Source organism: Aplidium turbinatum, chromosome 14 (genome assembly GCF_918807975.1).
Source record: "Aplidium turbinatum chromosome 14, kaAplTurb1.1, whole genome shotgun sequence".
Lineage (NCBI taxonomy): Eukaryota > Metazoa > Chordata > Ascidiacea > Aplousobranchia > Polyclinidae > Aplidium > Aplidium turbinatum.
The window spans coordinates 21,993,427-22,014,912 of NC_137485.1; the positions used below are offsets into that span (position 1 = coordinate 21,993,427).

Here is a 21,486-nt window from a genome sequence, read left to right on the forward strand (position 1 = left end):
GCATTAACAAGACTTTAAAGCATAACCGGCGTGCGTGATAATCTCTGGACATACCCTATCTCGACCAGGAGCCTTCTCAGGCTTTAGGTGCACGAGGGCAACATTGAATTCGCTCCGTGCGAAGGAACTAGAAATGTTCTCCTGGTCGTGTGTGTTGATGTTCCAGAGCTTTGATGCTTCTTTGGTCACAATTCAGTCAGAGGTACGATCACACGGCTAATATGGTCCCATATTTTTATTGTCTGCAATGTGATCGTGTTAGCAGGAATGGGTCATTTTCGGGGTGATTGTCTAGAAACTAGATTGTCCCGTGAGGTTATAGAGCGTGTTCCACACTGGACCGCTTAAATACGATAGATCGATAGATTGGATGGTCTCTCCAGCGTTTTTTTCTTTTTGTATCGTGTCTTATTGAAAAACCCTAGCATGTTGTTTGACTATCTAGAGAGTTAAGAAAAGATTGGCAGGGGCGCTCGCACTCTGTATCCCAATACGGAGTGTAGCTATTTGTATTTGACTGCGAGGGATGGCTTGTTTGGCAAGATGATGTTGTAAAAGTCCTGGCAGGCCTCGTATACAAGAGAGATAAGTAAAGGTACCTCGTTTGTGAACATGTTGGTATGGAGGCTACAACTATTCCAGTCGGCTGTACGAAAGTTTTACCGTTCAACTGGTTCACTTGAAATTGGTGTTTTGAGTGGTATCGCGGTAATGTGGGAAGGTCGGTGTTGGGACCGAGGGAACATTTGTATCACACGTCTGTCCGTAAGCTGATTATTGTGGCCAGTGCTTACAAAGAGTTTGTTCCAGTGCCTATCGTCCAGATGTAAAGCTGGCTACGTTTTGGGGTTGTACAATGGGGCATAGTTGTTGTTTGATGCCCACTTAGTTAGACATGCATCAGCAGGGCTGGTGGTGCGGTAGCCCACATCAATGCACTGATAATTAAAATCACCAGCATAGAGGCAAGGGTAGGAGTACACTGGGATGGTCATTGCAGTGAATGGCGCGGAGGTGACATATAGATGTTGACGATTTTGTACCCGTTGACGTCCACGCTTAGCCATTCAATCTCTGAGTCTGGAGGGGTTTGTTCGACCAGACTGCAGTTCAGATTATGAACAAATGTAAGCTAGGGTTAGTGAGCTAGTGAGTATTTTGGGATAACTGGGATATCTGCGCTGTAACAGTGAGTATCTTGGAGGATAATGATAATGGATAAGGATAAGGATAATGAATTGTTGCTGAGCTATTCCTTGTACGAGGTCGATTTTAGCAGTCGTAACGCCTTCAACATTGAGCTGTATGATGTTGGGGGTTCTTTCATCGTTCTCTGGGGTCGAGAATTTATCCTTTTACCATCCCAGAGATAACCTGATGTTCACAATCAACTGCCCTGTTCACAATACATTTGAGTCATGGCCCCCTCTAGTGTCTGGCCTGATTTGTCACATTTTTCTTTGAAACATTAACAGTCTGAGTTGCTGGCAAAATGTGGCAGGATACTTGAAAAGATAGCGATTGCTAAAGAAAAGTTCAAAGCAGTTGATTGATAAAAAGTTCATGTGTTATTGTTATTTTAACTAGAGTTAACTAAACATGATTTATTTGCCACTCCCACATACTCAACTGGCTACTTGGTGAGACTTTTGATCAATGCAACCCAGCCAAGTCCAGAAGTTCAAACTTCAAACCACTGGTGATGGGTCTGTTTTCTTTTTGAAGCTGCTTAGTTGATAGTTAAAACTGAAAAGTACCTGGGCAGTTCAACAGGCATAGGTATACCAGAATAGGTTAGGCATTCACCAATTTAATCTTTGGGTATGTTTAACAGATACCGTAATACCTTGCAGCTGTTAGAGTGCCTTGTCTAGCGTCTACTGCTTTAGCTAACATAGCCCAATGATATGTCAAACAAGTATGAATGTTTTATTTTGACTATGCAAAAACTATACCTTTTAAATTTTTCCAAGCTTTAAAGTATGCCTAATTGCCTAACTGACAGGTGCTGATTTCATCATGAAAAAACTCATCATTCATCATTGCAGTCATTTTTTTGGTTGCTATTATGGCATGGTTTATTCAAAATGACATTTGTCTCTCAGTAGGTTTTATTAGCCATGCTTTTGTGAAAGTGATCAGAATTGAAAGAATTAAATCAAGCCCCCAGATCTTTTTAAACACTGCACTGTAATAATAAAAAATCAAAAACTTTAGTTTTGCTCCAAGTACGGTATATTTAGACACTGGATCTTTTCAAGTTATCGCAAGTCAAATACTTTGTAATATGCATGAAAAATTGTAGTAACTTGACTGTATTTGGATTAAATTTTTGCAGTGTGCTACACTTTATAAAAAAAAATGGAGTGGGCAATTTAACGTAGGCTACAGTATTTTCTCAAAATTGGGCAGAATTCCATGTCTGGCAACCCTTGTATGGGAATGATAGCCACAGTCATTTTTATTTAGCCTTTTTGTAAACTGAACTGCTATAAATTTTAATGTGCTGGTTATGGAGTTGTGTGACACTGAAAATGGTTCAATACCCGAAATCGCGATATATCGGTACAGCATGGTAATTTAGACTTGGACAATGGTAATTTAGACTTAGACTAAATCTACTGGAAATAAGTAGGATTGAAGGAGTTAGAAATGCTTTTAAATATACAATGGGTCAAAGACTGCTCAATCAAGTTAATCTTAACATTATGTTAACATTGAAACAAATCTAACAAAATCTTTAATGTTTTTACAAGTTAAAACACTTTTGCGGCAACAATAGCCAACAAAGTACCACTGTGTTATATTCACCATAAACAGCTTTTTGACATTTAGGAGCTGTGTTTTTAAAAACAAAAATACATGATGGATATGTTAAAAAGTGAGCCTACTAGAAAAAACTTTTTTAAATGCCATTGCTTTTTTAATTAAACTCGTTTGTGAACATCTTGAAACAACAAGTTTATTTTTTGCTGGTAAGTGTTAGGCTGAAACATCGTCTCAAAAGTGGGGTACTTTTAAAAATCCTCGTTATAACAAGGTTCTTAGCGAAAACTTTTATCTAGTTTTATTCGTAGTTCATAGCAATCACCATTTAGATGCAGAATTTTTGCTGTTACAGTTAATCAGGGCCATTACAAACATTTTTGAAAGTTATAGTTTTGTATTTAAATGATTGTGTCTTTTTGTGGAAAGTTCATTCATCAAAAAAAAAACAGAAAAATAGAAGGGAAGGTTCAGTTGTGTGATGTTGAACAAAGGAATGAAGTTGCTTTTAAGCATATTCATGGTGATGGACCACTTTCTGGTGGTAGAAAGGCATTCCAATTTCTTAATAAAATATCAGTGGTTTGAAAATGACTCAGCATTTGACCAGGTTTTACTTCATTAATAAAGAAGCTTTGCCACATATAAAAACAAGAAGCAAAAACACAAGGAGTTCAAGAACAACTTCAAAACAAGACAAAGTTGAAAGAATTAATACTTACTACAAAAGTATTTAAGTGACAAGTATGAACATAAAAGTAATTACAAAGTTTTTGTCTACCACCTGTTCACCTCTCTCCTTATCCGTTGATGGAGTTAGAGTGACTGGTGGAGCTGGTATTGTTGGTATGTACAGATTTCAGTAGCCCTTGGTGTTAAACCTCAGTGCCATGGTGAGTATGTAGCTTACTGCATTAGGAGTGTTCTACTTTTGTTATAAAAATGCTGTAAGACTAAGAAGTGCTCTTCGTGATGAACAATGATGCATTGTATACAAACCCTCCTACAAGATAGGAACGTGATGATTTACCTTTGTTGGTTTTTGTACCTTTGCGTTGTAGATATGTTCAAAACAATGTGTTAAAAAATTGGTATTAATTAATCAGCTGGGTACCACAACTGAGAGTATTAATCCGTCTTATGATTTTTGTATGTTACCTTTTTCTAGTCATTTCTTTAATGTATCTTGGACATGCACCTAATTATTGCATGTATTCTGAAATTGTATTATACGTGCTGTGAAAAGCAACAAAGACAACAGTAGTTATTGTGATAGCCCAAACACATTTGCCAACATGACATTCAACAATTTTTAAGGATTTTGTTTTTCATAAATAGAGTCTTTTTATGTATGACTGACAATCAGTTTGGCTTCAACTTCTGTAAGTGTATTTTTTTAAATCAGTAGGTTAACTATATATCTTGCATTTTGCTAAACCCATTGCCTACACTTATTTACTGTACTATATGTTTAAACTATTCAAATGAATTTGACCAAGTAAAGTTTTCAAAGCTTGTTCAATGATCCGATGATATTTGTACAATTCTTGTATTTTTATGCAAAACAATGTATGATTGTAAAGTAGGGATACCATAATTCTCATCCCTTTGGTGTATGTGATGGTGTGAAGCAAGATCGAGTATTAATCTTGAAATTTTACGTAGGCTATGAAATATAATATCAGAGGTGCAGCCAGCACAAAATTTCAGGGGTGGCAAATAAGTATTTTTTCATATGTGAGTGAGCCTGGAGTGGCAACGAGTTTCATCGAAGGTGGAGCACTCACTGGGGTCCTCCCCCAGAAATTTTTTTAAAATATATCTTAAAATTGCCATTCTTTCAGCCAAAATCGATAGTAAAACTTTGTCAAATGATCCTGTAATAGAGTGTGAAATGTTACTTTAAAATATTTCGAGGGGAGGCAATTGCTCCCTTTGCTTGCCCCCCTGACTACACCCCTGATAAACAGTTATCATTATAATTTCATGGTCTTTCTTTTGGCTGCTGCATTGGCAATTATTTTTGTAGTCGTGTTGTGTGTATGCTAAAGAAAGACGTATGTTATTTTGCACCAAGTATTCAGGGTCTTTTCTAAAGTTTGTCATTTCTGCAGGCAAACGTATTTAAAACGGTTATTATTTTATGTATGTTTTTTTCCACACACCGTACTTGTTGTGAGGACCTATGTGATAAATAATAGTTTGCACTAATTATGCAGAAAAAGTAAACTTGTGAAAGAAAAATTCAGGTCGTACGTATATTTATTTGTGCATTGCCAATTGAAACTGTGAGGGGACCCGGAGTTTGGCTTGGTACCGGGCCCAATTATGCACTCAATGGCCCTGCCAAGACGTATTTTTTTATAATGTGCATTGAGTAAAGATCAGAAACAATCTACTGAATTGTAGAAAATGTTTTTTTTCTCCGTTTATGTTAATGTTGATGGTTTAGAGAAAACTACTTCTGATCAAGGTTTCATTTCGTATTACAGTTGGCATTTATGAAGATTAATAACTATCAATCAACTCAAAGAAAGCTCACGATATCGTACAAAGCTTTAAATACTTATTACTAATAAAGGAAATGTTTGTTACCCTCTTACAATATTTTCTGAAAGAACTTTAGTTGTAGAAACTGCAATGTTTAAGACAATTTGAGTCAGCCTGTTAATAAAATCCTTCAAAATGTGACAAATCTGGCCTTATCTGCAGTGGGCCATGATTTGAGTTTATCAATTTACTGCAATAACCTACTTTTTATTTCATTAATTAATATTCATCGCACTGCTCATCCATTTGGATCACTGGTAAATTGAAAAGAAGATTTTAATGAGAATTTCATTCACGAAGTGTTATTATCGTATTTTATATTGAGCTGGCTAAATTAACAAATAAAATACATTTTGAAACTTTCACAAGCATTTTACTCTTTTCTGTAGTGAAGTGCATGAATTTTTTCTGTAATTATTTATGTGCAAATCTACTTCGGGTCAAAGTCCCTGACGGTAACATGTTTATATTAGGCCAAGCTTTGCAGCCTATTCCATAAAAATATTCACGTGAAAATTTTTGTTAAAACTACACAGCCAGTTAATTATGTTGTATTTTGTATCATAAATTACTTTTTAGACATTATGAAGAGTTTAATGACAAGGTCTGTTGTAGGTCATGCCCGGGAGTAGACTTCATGTATGTAAATTGGTGATGGTTGCAACTATTACTACAACAGCGATGGCAATCGCCTACTTGTCATTATAAAACAAGTCAAATATGTATCTATGTATATAGGGTCAAGGTATAGTCAGTATCCATAGCTGGCTGGGATATAGGGTTGTTGGCAAGTCTTGCACAGGTGTACAGGGTTACCAAAAGCCGTGGAGCCTGATACAGTTCAGTAACGTTAGTTTTGCGTAGTGGTTATTGCCTTAGTGTTAGTGCATTGCACAGAGTCACGTGCGCTTGATTACGTCGTGCCTGTGACTAGTTCGTAATTATTGCAGCAGGACTTGGTAACCACACAGTGATTTGTCACTTGTACACAAGAAAAGAGGTTTTAGCTCTACTCGTGTTAAGACCTCTTTTCAATTCCTTTTCGTTTGTGGGTTTCTGTAGCTATTCTGCATCTACAAGCGTAACAGTGACGTGTCAGAAGTAAAATAGAATCTACGTTGCAGTTTTTCTGAAGTGGGCAGATCATCACATTGTCGCGGTGGTTTTCTACAGAAATTAGTCATGGAAGAAACCGTCTAAGTAATGCTAGCCACAATGGAGAAACAGCAGGAACACTTTTTATCAACATTAAATAACATTAGTCGAATGCAAACCAACAAATCAGCGCCAAAGTTTGAGAGTTTCAACCAGGATAACAAACAATGGAAACAGTATATGCAAAGGTTCTTGCATCACATGGACATTTACATCGCAGTTTATTCAAAGCCCCCCAAAAAACGAGTTCAACCCAGGTTTGAAATTTTGCTCCAAACTGGAAACACTACTGGATACTAATTCCGAAATAAAAATTTCAATTGCAGTTCTCTATTTTTGACGAACATCCAACAACGAAGTCATTTTTAGAACGGTTGGGAGGGTGAGGATAGATGTAAACATTTTAATAAACCTTAAAACTACCAAACCTATAAACTGTCAAGACTTCTGAAAAAAACTTCAACCATAATTAGGCTAAATTAAATCGGGCTCATTACTTTTTTGACTGAATCTACCAAAGCTCTAACATGAAAAGATAAGACATCCGACATTGGGATGCAGGATGAAACAGATGCAGCCTAAAACGACTGAATTAATAAAAGTTGAGTTCTGATGTTCAAGGGCAATAGTTTTAGCGCAATCACAATGCATTTGTGGTCAAAACATGCTACTGATGTACAAGATTAAATCTCCCTCAAATTCAGGTATCACATGTTTGGAACATCTACCGGCACATTGTTTGTTGCAATGACGTCTGCTAATGACAACGCGATATTGTGGGTGAGGAGCGGGGAACAAGGGGTTAGCTGGTTACAAGGAAAGGTGGAACTCACATACACACCGCATCCATTCCAGGTAAGCGTGTAAATCATTCTTGCCCAAAAAATGCGTTCATGATAGCGTGCTTTAGCGTTGTGTAAAATTAATGCATCCTGCAGAATGCACAAAAAGGTTGGTCTGTCGCTTTCAGTAATTTATTTGACTAGAAATCTACTCAAAAATTATTTAACGCGATTCCTACAATAGCGTTATTTGTTACGTTACGATATCAAAAAAAAATGGCGCACAATGGTAAAGATACTTTGCATAGATGATGCCTTGCCAGGACATAAAGTTATTCAGTCTTCCATACATGATTACCATTAGACTATAAAGGCTGAAGCCTAGGGCCTGAAGATTTAGGCGCCTAAAAGTTTGTGGTGTTACCACGTATATTTAAAATGTTTAAATAGATATATTTGTAAAACTTTCACCTTGTAGGCTAATAACATGAAATTTTCTGGCAACCAGTTCTAATAAAGTAGCCTACCTAAGTGGCCTATACATAAACAGGTCGTAGCCTGATGCAAATTAAATTTCTAGTGTATTTTTTTATAGAAAGGAAACGTAACACAGCTAAAGGTTATATTTTTAACTGTTAATTTGCAAATGGCTTGACAGTTGATATTCATTAAGGAAATTATGTGCTGATTTTAACGAGCTGTTAGCACTTCTTTCGTCCTCCACTAGTTGTGGACAAATTCGCACGTTGTAGCCTACATGAGACAAACATAATGGGTCTAGAGAAGAGCACGTTTTGTCTCATAGGCTACGGAACTCTATCAAATCATATGCCAGCAAAACAATTCAGATGGTCTTCCCAAATGTAGAATCAATCATCAGGTTACCAGCTGCTCAGGACAAGAGATCCTTTTCAAGGATTAAAAATGAATCGAGAACTACTTCTTTTTCGTTGGAACCTTCGTTCTTCGCCCCCCAAGAGTCGAATGGTGTACGTGGTCTGCATGAACTGGATGACTAATCAGTTCAATGGCTGCTCGAAGCCTTCCCAAACATCTAGCCCAAGTCACCGCTACTACTCAACCTAGCCCAAGTCACCGCCTATCAGTTTCACCACCGTTGAGTAGTAGCGGTGACTTGGGCTAGATGTTTGGGAAGGCTTCGAGCAGCCATTGAACTGATTAGTCATCCAGTTCATGCAGACCACATACACCATCGGCGCATGGTAGACATGGCAGTTGCAAGTGGTGTGGTTAGCGATATCTTTCTCCTTACCGCACTCACAGGTCGCGAATGGTGCCATCTTCTATTTGTGCATATTGGAGCGAAACAATTTAACGCCAGTGTGCAGGCGATTGGGCCGCACCCAGGTGTCTCTTGGCAAAAGCATTCCGGTTGGGGCCAGTATTGGAAATGAAGCTTTAAAGTCTTGTGAAAACAGGTTGTCTGCACTATATGCTGCACATAGACAGTATATAACACATTCTGTGTATTAAAAGTGACAAACTGAGGCAAATAAATAGTGAGGAGAGTTTACATAATTTTATGAGGAAGGCTAGAAAAAAAAACTTTTGAGTCAATCTAAATATTTTTGATCATATCAGTTCATTTCTTATGTGATGTAATTATCTTGTTACAAATGAGGATTTTTCATACAGACAATATAAAATTTGTAAGTTGAATATTTCTTTAAAGAACTTTAAAGAAATTTCACAAAAGGTTTGCAATGTTATAAAAAAAATTAGTTATCTTCAAACATTTCATTTCAACACTTGCGTGCATATTTTTCCATGACTAATTCACTGTGGTATCGGTGGTTGTTTGAAATACTCGTTTCAATGGCTGTTAGGGTAGACGTTGGAGGCCTCACAATGGGAGTAGCCTAGGCCCTAGGGCCTTTCTTTTTTCTAAATCCGGCCCTGCATACATGATATAATTTTTTTCAGATATTGTTTACCGGAATCCGTGGAAAGCAATTGTACGGGGATATCGCATTAGATGATGTTTCACAATCAAACGGCGCATGCAGTGATAGCGCAAGCAGTGGTGGGATGCTTTTTTTCTAGGAACTATAAATTTCCGAGCTTGCTCAGTTGTCTAACAAGCTTTACCACCACGCAGAGCAAGTGAATTTGGCTATTGAGGATTAATCGATCCAACAATTTTCATGAACCAAAAAGCTCCCCAATAATGTATTTTAAATCACTTTTGCCTTGACTGACACAAGACGTGAAACACATAGTTGGCAATGTTGCCCGCTCTCCTACTAGGCACCTTCTCACGGTTGGAAAAGTTTATAAATCAAAACGTTTGCTAATATACGTATCCGGTTGTATGGTAAATAGAACACATGTAAAAACCTAATGCAACAAATTACATGCACAAAGCCAAGAAGTATTCACTTTCATCTTAAGATTCCAGCTCATGGTAAAACAATCTTGTAGGATGTTGCAAGCGCCCAATGGAATTTAAATTCTAATCTAAACTTGCTTGAATTTCTTTGGTTCTGTGTTTATGCGGATACAGTAGAGTTCATCAATCCAAAGTAAAACAAAATATTAACGTTTACCCCAACTACGGGGGCAGTTTTTATTCTTCACTTCGTAATAAAATTCAACGTTTTTGCCACTAGAAGACGTTGCATAAAACTTACAACACTGAGGGTCCCTTTTTGCACAACCTGAAAAACCCTGATTGGACCTTTGGGCTTAAAGATATTAGTACACATTTTTAGCTCTTTGTTGCCAATAGTGGCGAAAGTGTTATTGGCAATAAAGAGCTCGTTACTTGTCATCAGTTTAAACAACATGCAATGATATACAAGTTCGTTACAAGCAATTTTACTAAATCGTACTTTCTGGGATGTTTTCGGCTAGGAGTCTTCTTTCCTTTTCTACAACTAGGAAACAATTTTACAAATTTTCTTCAGTTTTGGAGTTATTTAAAAAATCTGCCACAGTCTTCCCCCCTCTCAGCAGAGTCACTGCAAACTCATTATCGCTCTAGCTCTGCCAAAGGCAAAGTCTTCACCTCACTGCACTGCAGGATTTTTAAGAAGAGCGTTGGGGAAACGTGACAAACTGTGTCAAAAGCCCTAGCCCGGTGTTGGTATCAAGGAGTTTTCTCAGATCCAGCACCAAACTCACTCGTAATTGATTCATTTTTAGAGACTACACTTTTAGCCAGGAGATATTTTTGTCCTGAGGGTATATCTTCATCTCACGAGGCTAAGGAAATGAGTTACCTGGCAAATCCCATGTGTGCCTTGAAAAAGCTTTGTGCAGCAGCACTTACAATAGAATGTCAGCAATGCTCTTGATATCGTTGACAAGATCAAAACGTGGTGCTGATACTGCAAGAAGGAAAGTAAACAACCACTAATTGAAAGCAAACGTACAAAGTCCATAAATCTTGTAATGATTTGTAGTTGGAAATTTGAAGAGATTCCAGGTGAGATGGACTTGTGCAGCATAATCACTTTGTAGCAATAATGTTAATTACCCATCCACCTTGTTTTGTAGACACGGCCACACTTTGTAAACTTAAATTGGCCTTTAATTGTTGCTTCTAATGTAGGCTTCCATCAAATTCGACAGTTCTTTGTTGAATTTGATGCAAAGGCCTACTTGATCTTCTTATTTAATATTGTTGCTCTTCTTTCAGCTTGGTAGAGTGAGCTATTGGAAGGAATGCATAGCGGTTGCCGTTATGGAGCAGCACATACCCTAAGCTTCTTGTAGAGCTGTCTATAAAAAATCGCCAATCTTCTGGTCTGTAATCTTATATTTGCATTTTAATCAAAAGATCACGTGTGTCATTGCAATATACCAAATTTTCATTTAATTAAGTAGAGAATTTGTACCGACTTCAACCTTGAATTCTTACAAATCATCGTATTGGTATTGAATCCAACACTTCGGTCTCACTTAAACATATATTACATTCTTATGATTTCATATCAGTATGCCATATTTGAGAGACATTACTTTTAATGGCTCGCATTCTGAACATGAGGTCATAAACGTCTTGTTCTCCTAACATTAGTTAAGAGCTTTAAAGAAGCAACGCTCATTTTTCTTCCTGGCTTTCTACAATCGTACGTACTACGTAGCTATGATTAATTCCTTTTCGATCAGTTTCACGTTGACGAAAAACTGTGTGAACTTTAGCTACATCTGCAGTCGCACACTTTTTTAACTTGTGCAGAAAAAGAAGGGGCAGTATTTCAAAGTACCTTCAGACATAATTTTTAACACAGCATCTTCTAGTGGCTCAAAAGTAAAATTTGTTTTCAAATGGCGCTCAAAACTATTCCAGTGGGTGGGGTGAACGTTGGCGATTTTTTTTCAAACTTTGGATTCATGATCAACATTCAATAAACACAGAACCAATAAAAATCAAGCCATATTTGAGAAGATCTGGGCGCATGTAACACCCTACAAGTGTTACTTTGATAATAGTGATTTCAATTAGTTAATATATTGTTTATATATAGTAGAAACTGTGTCTTCAACAACGCTGCAGTCCAGTTCTTCACTTTCAACACCCATGCTCAACTCTGGCCTCATAGAACCACCACTCCCAACGGATATCGGTAAGCTTGAAATATGGTGGCACTCGAAGCAGTCGCACAATGCAACATAAATTCTTCTTTCATGTGAGGTCATAACCAAAGATAGTAAATAAATAGCCAGCAAGCCAAGCCCGTCGATTGGTTGACCTTCTTATGAATAAGGTTAACGACACTTATCGTGAACTGCACATTGCACAATCATAGTAGGCTACACTAAAAGAAAAGTCGTTGAAGTTGGTAACCAATTTTTGCTTTGTGAACCTCTCGACTCATAATTAGGCAATGAGAAAGTTTCATGGATTTCTTAGAAAGCATATTTTTATTCATTGAGGGATACTTTAATGTTTTGGTTAAGTGTGCTGCATTTGTTACCAATACCACATGCTCTTTCAGCCAGTGCATGTGCTTTCCTTAAAACTTTCAGCTTGATAGATTAACAGAGCGATAGAAAAATATTTGGATGATCAGTGAGTACTAGCCTACATTGCCAGAAAAAAATCTTTAAATTTATTTAGCAAAAAAATCTTTACATGAAAAATCAATATGTGTGTTTAACTACTTTTCCCGCCAAAAGCATCCCATCATCAAAATGCTTACAGTTACATGATAATAGACTGCCTGGCTTGCCTTCACCTCACAGCCTGCTCTGAGTGCCTCTTGTTGTGTCACATGACATGATTTCATTTTTGTAAGTCTCAAAATTTCCAGAAAGTGAAAATAATAGTTCGATTTCACCAACCTACTTATTCACCATCATGTGACAACAAGAGGCACTCACAGCAATGGCTGTGAGGTGAAGGCAAGCCAGGCAGTCTATTATCATGTAACTGTAAGCATTTTGATGATGGGATGCTTTTGGCGGGAAAAGTAGTTAAACACACATATTGATTTTCCAGGTAAAGATTTTTTTGCTAAATAAATATAAAGATTTTTTGCCAGCACTTAGAATATTTAGGAAAAACGCATAAACAAATAACTACATAAAACAAAGCCAGGCTGTAACACCATCTTGGGCACCAAGTAGGGCCTTCATATTCAACCAAATGGATAAACTAAAATTCCATCTGCTTTCCAGCATGCTCCTCAGATTTTTACAAGTGTATATCCGGATCCACGTGCATTCCGAGAATATTTTTATGTGATGGAACTCCTGATTGCCCAGATAAAGATGACGAACTCAACTGCCATGGTAAAATAAATTTCTATCAAATTCCCATCATTTTTTCAAATATGTGGTGTACCTATATCACACCGACTAGCCACTCATGAGACCTTTCAAGAGGGTAAACTGTGTTCATTGCTGTTTTTTAACTTTGAAGTTAAGATTAAGTAACTTAATCTAAATAACTGTGCCTCTCTAGCCCAAAGATATGACTTCTATTTCCATTTTACTGCAGACAACCAAGTTGAAACGACTGCAGCAACACCTACTCCATCGTCACACTCTACAACTGCAGCAGGCTCAGGTAACGAATCTTTTAAGCACATTCTTTTAGTTTTTTTTCTCACTGTGTCACTGGACGACGTGCTTGTTGGCTGACTTTTTGCGCGACTATTGCAGTAAAACTATCTACAATTCCTCAATTAGAAGTTTGTTTCGCTAAAACGTAGCTAGGTGCAGTTGAGTTGCATGAATCATTTCCACTTCTTCGACAAGCGGTTCATACTTGCTAGCACGAACGTGTCGTCTCAATAAAACCTTTTGAGGACATTTAACCCAAGTATGTATGGAAAGACCTAGACTTGAACGACGTGGAAAATTAAACAATCGTTTGTGTGGCGTCACGTTTGTTGCAGTACATAATGAAGAGCGTATGGAATGTAAAACATCAGGTAGAACACACTCCCACTTAGAAATAGGATTTCGAGTTTTCAAAGCAAGTTTTACAGAAGTCCAAATTACGTCGTTATATCTTTCGCACTAGTCATTAGCACGAGGATTGTATATAGAGGTTCTGCTGGTAGGAATACGCAAACTGTACATGCAAGACACAAAATCCTTAGACATAAACGATGCATCTCTATCCGAATGCACATAACCACATTTACCAAACATCGCAAAAAGACTAGACATGCATGAGATTACAGTTTCAGTATCTACTTTACTACAAGGAAAGGCGAAAGGAAATCGAGAGTACTCATCTGCTACAGTCAGAATGTATTCAAAGCAGAAGGTAAAGGACCTTTGAAATCGTTACCGGTATACAACAATGTAGAAATGACAATTTTACTAACTGTGGAAAGCGGTGCAAAATTAGTCATGTAGCCAATTTTATTTCTTCAATACAAAATCTATCACAATATCTTAATTGTATCACGCTCCTAAACGAACATCACTAAAATCGCTAATAGGGTTTTCTCTAAAAAAATGCCATCGATTGGTTTTGTGATTCACGCCCAAGCAACGTTAAAAGGGAAGTATCTCGGTTTGTTATCTACAGTATTGTGGTATATGCCAGGCAAGGAAGGCAGTTTCTGTATATAAAGTGTCGATGCTGCAATGATGTTTCAGCATGCCCACCTGACATGTTCCAATGCATTGCCGCCCCTTTTTGCATTCCCCGAGCTTATCATTGTGATGGCTTTGCTGACTGCCCTAATGCGGACGAAATAAATTGCAAAAGTAAGAATCGTTTTATGTTAATGCACGTCAGGCATGCTACGGGGCATGCATGTCACTTACTAGATAAACCATATAGAATGCACTTAGTATAGCATTGCAACAACTTTATTCATTATAAAACTGTGTCTTCGTATCCTTTTGTTTTGGCAACTCTGGTCACAGTTCGTTTCCATTTCGTTTTCAGCTGAGACTTGCTGCTGGGTACAGTTTACTTTATCTCTTTTAGACTGATCTTTGTATTAGAAATAAGTAAAAGGGTCAATTATTCTGTTATAGTGTCGTTTATCCTGTGGTCTGTAATAACTAAATAATAATTATTACTTTAGCTTGATTAAGTATTCGCCTAACCAGGTAGTCCAGCTCTGTAGCAATTGTGAGACTGTAAGTAACTACTGATTTTTATCAATTTACTTGGCCAACTGGGAAAACTGGTATGTGACACGTCTTTCTAACTGCCATTTCTCTTGTTTTTCATGCTCGTGATTCTATTGGATAAGACTTGATTAATTATGTAAGCTGTAAATAATAAGCGACTGAGACTATACAAAAGTGCTTCTTGCGTAGCAGTCGGAGTCTGTACTGCAGACAAACCATGACAATAAGCTAATATTGTGCGATGTATTATAAAAAGGCCAACCACGAACCATCAACTATAAGCAAGAATATTGGGCATTACAGTTATAAAGAATAAAACCGGGCATCAATCATTGCAACACCTGTCAAAAATACAGTATAGCAGTTAGTACTATTCCAATTACACAATTTGGATAGACAACAAATAGTTTGTTAAACACAGAATGAGACTGTCCACCAGGCATTTAATTATAAATTATTTTCCTGCGTTTATCTGGAGACTCCAGACTAAGCTATCAACAAACATTAAAAACGGTAATCAGCTTTATTTCCGATGTTTGGTTTGTCAGTACGACTGACTTTAATGAAAAAAAAACGCATATTAACTTTCGTATTTTCCAATGAGAAATAGTAACCAGGTTACAAAATTTATATTTCTAAACAAGCAATGAAAATGAGAAATTCTTTACAAATTGCAAAACTAGAAGGGTCCTCCATAATGAATTGGTCATCAAATTGCGCTAATAAAGATATTTATAAATTTGAACGGCTTAGACTAAGTTTTGTTCCAGTTAAATTGGAATGTGTTAAAAGATTCGTAGCTGAACATCTAATCTTTTTACATGTTGCAACCAATCTCAGTATGTTTTGAGTACTTCAGATCAGCGATACAAATGCTTACAGTGATTGCCTTATTCTCATGACACTAGAAGGGTAGTGGTTGGTAGCGCGTTAAACATGCGTTTTTTTTTAATTGCAAAAAGTTTTGTAGGACAGCTGGTACAGTCAGTTACTTGTTACTTGTTTGGAAAGACAGTTGAAAGGTTACCAGTAGCTGTTTTTCTTAACAAAACCTTTGTAGTAGGCTAGATGTAAAGCAAGTATGCAGGTAATGGAATTAACAAGTAATTATGAGCATTCAACAAATATCCATGCCTGCTGGTAATAGCGCAAATGTAGGTTATCATAACAAGATTTATTAAATTACTGTTGATACCAATTGTAACTTTACGACAAACAGATTATTTGCGATAAACAGAATCCCTTGTATTGTCAGACGTAATAAAAACCTTCGTATCTCCTGCTTCAGATGCAGTGAAGGTGGTCGCCACCACACAACGAAGCGCCGTTTATTTAACAAGTAATAAAGTCGAACAGGGTAATTATCATTAAAAAACTCTGTTAACCATTATCATCAAGTGAATAGATAATTACTAGACTGTAGTAGGCTGCGCACTTCCAGGTGATGGCGTGGTCAACAACACTCACAACATTATAAAGGGGTCACAACTACAGGTAATGTGACTGATAGTTCCTATATTCCTGTAGTGCATTTGGTGTAATCTGGTTTTACATTAAATGTTCTGCTGCAAAGTTAATCAACTCTGACCAAATTTAACAACTCTGCCAGATCCGTTTGCGGAAATAAAGTTCATACGATTCTTTATGATAAAACGATAAATTGATAGAATCACGACATTTAATACCATTCTTTTCTGAGCTTTATGTGATTAGGAGCCAGCTGCCCTCACCCAGATGACTTCCATTGTGGAGATGGACACTGCATAGCTATTTGGCTCAAATGCAACCAAGCAAATGACTGCGATGACGGAAGCGATGAGTGGGATTGCTCCCCGGACAATACAGACGAAATAGACGAAAGTAAGAACGTAAAATAATAAACCATGGTTTATACTTTTTTATAATTCTTCTTCTTCGCTGGGGCGTTTGGAGCCGAGGGTCTATCCTTTTACTCCCCCACGTTCACAGTGTTCCCGTACTACAGAAAAGCTACAACTTTTTGGTTTCGTCGTCTAAAAAACGTAGACTTTCTAGTCTGTTAGGTAGGTTGAAGATAATACATTCGTTGATGATGTGTTATGCGTTTGATCTTCAGCATCACATTCACAAGAAGAAGATGTCATTCCCCACTGTTGTGAGGTTGAGCGGAAAACCCTTACAAAAAGATTATTGAGGTGCACTAACGCTTGACTCGGAAGGGTCAGGCAGGCAGGACGGATGTCGGTGGCGGGGTTGAACAAACGGAGGAGAAGTCTCAATTAACACGTCTAATAAGAAACCAAATTAATGTAAATAACAAGATTTATGACGTTATAGAAAAGCAAAATACAATAAACCGCTAACGTGACCTGTTGAAAGCAAATTAAATTTATGTTATTTCAAAGTATTTGAATATAAACTTGTTGCGATGACGACATTTACTCAACAGGTCAGAACGCTTGTTCAGAAAGTGGCTACAATTGGCCTTTGAAACGGCCAGCTTTTTCAGCAAGACAAAGGCCACAATTATAGCGGCCACCTCCACTGTAAGGCCGAGCACAGCTATGGATGGACCATGATATTTTAGAATCAACACCCCTGTCCTTTAAGGTCCCAAACCGCCTGAGATAGTTCTGTACTATTTCGTTTAGACCTATCTATGAAGGAACATTTATGGTTGGAAAAGTAGTAGTAGCAGTCCAGTTTTAATAAGGTGATGTCTCCGTTACTGAGGGTGGCCGGATTCACCTCCAAGTGTCACAATCGCCTTCACATCAATCTGTCTAACGCGTGAAACGGCTTTAAAAGTCGTTTCACAACAACCAATGTAATTTAGGACCTTTGGGCCGTTATCAATGGTGGCTTTATAAACACGTTTCTACAACTACAAAGTTCCTTCATGGATAAGTCTAAACGAAATAGCAAAGAACTAGCTAAGGCAGTTTGGCCTCTCAAGGACAAGGGTGTTGATCCTAAAATATCATGGTCCATTCACATTCCACAGCTATGCTCAGCTTTACGGGTCTGCTACTATTCGGCTAGTCCGATTCGGCTAGTTCCCTATTCGGCTAACCCAGGTTTATTCTAAACTGCCACTTAGGTTTTAACTTCATCTTTTATGTCAAATGCTATTTGGCAACTGTCTTTTTTTCGTTGACACGTTTTCGCTGAGACTTTATCTCATTTAACCTCTATTGTTAATCATGAAAAATGTTGTTTTGATGTAAAACACTTATTTTGAACGAACCCAGACAACAAAATTCGTCATTTTTACATTGATTCAACGTCTGCAGACGTTGAATCAATGTAAAAATGACGGATTTTGTCGTCTGGGAAGGCACTCAAAGGTAAACAGGTAAACACTGGGTAAAATGCAAGAATGCAAAAGAAACGAATAGTTGAGGATTCTAATATATTCTAAGTTTGCATACAGACGGTGACGTAGGATACATGTCGATTTTATGTGAGCAAACATTTCAATTTAATAGTTCAAACATTTTGCGCTAAATTTCATTTCAATTTAATTTTCTTTGTCGGAATGCAAAAGAAACGATATTGTGGAATAAAATACAAAATACAATTCAAAACTGTAGCCGAATCGGACTGGCCGAATTGGACTAGCCGAATCGGACTAGCCGAAGCGAGCCATTTCGCAGCTTTACAGTAGAGGTGGCCACATTGTAGCCTTTATTTTGCTGAAAGCTGGCCATTTTAAAGGCCGACTGTAGCCACCTTCTCAACTGGTAAGCAAATGTCGTCATCACAACAAATTTACATTCAAATACTTTGAAATAACATAAATTTAATTTGACTTCTACACGTTACGTTAGTGGTTCATCACACTTTGTTTCTCTAAGGCGTCACAGATGTAGTTATTTATATTAGTTTGGTTTCTTATTGGACGTTTTGGTTAAGGCTTTTGTGGCATCCGATGGCGGTAGCCTTTTGTAAATCTGAGATTTTTTTGCAGATTACATTAAGGTTATAATGTTTAATATCTTTTCAAGCATTATTACCGATTTATTATTATTTCATATTTTTCAGGACCTTCTGATGATCCCCAGTAAGGGTGAAACAGGCTGTAGAGGTTTTAGAAAGTAGTAGCTGTATTTGATGTAGCCTAATTTGCTCTGCTTGGATTTTTTGCTTGGCATTGAGCATTTTTTGTAGTTTTAATAGCGTTTATTGTTTAATTTCCTTCATTATAGTTTGTTCAAGATGGCAAAAAGATAAAAAAGTTAGTGTAAAGCAATATTTCAAAAAAAAACTTTAATATAATAAGCCAATGTGCCGTGCCAGATTCCGACATTCTTTGGTGCACAGTAGTCCAAAACGGTTTCAATACTGCTAATCTACTGTACGCTTCATTGGCCAACTCTCATGTCGCTTTCCCTAGTTTTTTAGATCTTTCCCTAGATCAACAGAAAGGGCTTGATTCTCAAACGTTAGCTTTATTTGTTCAATGTTTGTCATTTGTGGAAGTAAAATAGTTGCAAATTTGCAGAGTTTTCCAGCAGAACGAGTAATAAAATAATCCCGATATCTCTATACTTCTGTTCTGGCCGGTGATATATTGTAAGATGGAACCAATTATTACAAGTTTTAACGAATTTTATTTGCTACCCAAGCATGACTGTTTTTATTTACTGATTTTGAAGCAAACAAACACAAATTTGAAAATTATTATTATCAGTGAAGAATTAAAAATAATTTCTGCTTTCATTTCGTTAGATGAAAAGTTATTTGAATCATAGGCATACGATGCCGAGCAATGTGATCAAGTTTAACATATTCAAGTTGTTACATTTACAGAAACACAAAACTACGCAACAAATTAAGTATCGAACGTTTTCGACATCACAAGATGTCCTCTTCAGGAATAACATACATACAAATTAACTACAACTGAATAAAATGCAATGGTTTACTACATCTATAATCAGGAAAAAACAAAAACTGCACAGTACTTCTGACAAGCTCAAATTCAACGATATAGGCTCTACGAGAATCAAAGGTAACTGCATCAAAAGGTGTTGAACAGATCACATGATGTGATAGAAAGGCAGGGTACAAAAAAACTAATTTTAAAATACAGAGAGCAAGAAAGATGAAAAGTTATTTTTAGAAAAATAAAGATTCAGATGGTCATCCAAACTTTTCAGTTTTCATATATTCAATTGATTTTAACAAACTTTATCAGAATTGTATTTTTCACAGACATCGACTACACAGCTACAACAGACCAATATGACGAGCAGACTACTGACGTACCGGACTACACTTGGAAACCTGAAGAAATCTACCACCTCACTGATGGTACAACTACAATGACTGATAAACAAACCACTCTAGCCGCAGATGCAATGACGGTGACGCCAAGAGACCATCAAACATTTTACAAACAAAGCACATCTTGGAAAACTAAAGACATGACCAAGCCAGTTGTGTTTAGACCAAAGCAAAATGTTTCAATCAAAGAACCAATGACAACAAATGAAGATGGGAATACAAAAGCTGATAACATTGAGGAAGTTACTGAACCACCACTTTTAATGACGAGCAGTAAAACAGCGTCTTCAATAACCACGACTAAGAAGCCAGCAGTTGAAGTACAGACTGTTGCAACAGATAAAATCAAATCTTCAGCTGTCAACAGTACAATGGCAGCTGCAGACGAGTTTTACACTAAACTCACCGCTCAAGCTCACATTTCCCGAAATACCGAGGAGGACAACACCACGGTGACAGGAGGGACCGCATCACGTCAAAGATCCTCGTTTACTCTAGGTTTTACCTTTCAAGTCATTGTCATTACTTCTACAGCGAGGTGGCTGGGTGGCACGAGATGATGATGCCACAGCAAAAATAACACGATCAAACAGAACGCTATTGTGACTGTCTGCTTTGATTTTGTTTTTAGACAATTTTGTAATACAGTAGTCCGAAACTTAAATATTGCGAATATCTGTTGACCACAACACTCATGTCACCTTGCGATGGACGAGAGGTTGAAAGTTTGCTAAGTTAGAAAATATTAATAAGAAATAACAACGATACAAGAACTCACCAGGTACCATCTTCGGAACAGGATGCCAGCCGATTTAAATCATCTTTGTGATTCCAGGCCACACAGAACACGGCATGCATTCCGTGCTGGAAATCAAAGGCGTACAAATAAGATCATCTCTGTTTTAGGAAATCAAAACTTTTGTGAAAACTTTGCTTTGTCCCACATTATGTAAAAACAAACACAGAGAGAGAGAGAGAGAGAGAGTGAATGAGATTGTTCACCAAACAGTTGATAAATAAAATGAATTGCGTTCTTCTGGTTCGTCTACTAAGTTACCACCTGATGTTAACAATGATACCCGGGTTGATCTACAATCTATAATAATACGTTTTTGGGTTAATCTACCAACTTCCGTGTCAAGACTGTAATTTGGGGGTCCACGTCTTTTAGGCGCAGACAGTTAGCCGCCGGTCAAATAGGCACGCACACTGTGGCGTCAGGATATTTAGGTGCGGTGCCATGCCTAGTAAAGTTTGCAGATTATATCAGCTCAGCTTTGGCAAAACCTAGTCGGGGTTTTGACGGAAAACTAAGTTACTCTTCACTCAAGCCTACCACCCGCTTGAATATAGGCTACGGTATATTTTTTACTGACGTTTAGTGTAGTTATTATAC

General features: G+C 37.3%; 2 protein-coding genes across 3 annotated transcripts in view; one reads left to right on the top strand and one right to left on the bottom strand.

Moving 5' to 3' along the window:
* LOC145783558 (uncharacterized) overlaps positions 1–20,663 on the top strand; it is a 29,556-nt gene extending 8,893 nt beyond the window's left edge. Inside the window, exons 6-12 of the mRNA XM_082595456.1 lie at positions 7,176–7,326; positions 9,198–9,297; positions 11,747–11,845; positions 12,900–13,013; positions 13,222–13,290; positions 16,536–16,682; positions 20,019–20,663. Coding sequence (XP_082451582.1) covers positions 7,176–7,326; positions 9,198–9,297; positions 11,747–11,845; positions 12,900–13,013; positions 13,222–13,290; positions 16,536–16,682; positions 20,019–20,650 — 1,312 coding nt within the window. The 3' untranslated portion in view covers positions 20,651–20,663. The remainder of the gene's footprint in view (positions 1–7,175; positions 7,327–9,197; positions 9,298–11,746; positions 11,846–12,899; positions 13,014–13,221; positions 13,291–16,535; positions 16,683–20,018) is intronic.
* Positions 1–21,486, bottom strand: part of LOC145783245 (WD repeat-containing protein 17-like) — a 175,264-nt gene that overhangs the window by 81,058 nt on the left and 72,720 nt on the right. For both annotated transcript variants that reach the window (XM_082595063.1, XM_082595062.1), the window contains one exon: positions 20,869–20,954. In XM_082595063.1, the coding sequence (XP_082451189.1) occupies positions 20,869–20,954 (86 nt within the window). The remainder of the gene's footprint in view (positions 1–20,868; positions 20,955–21,486) is intronic.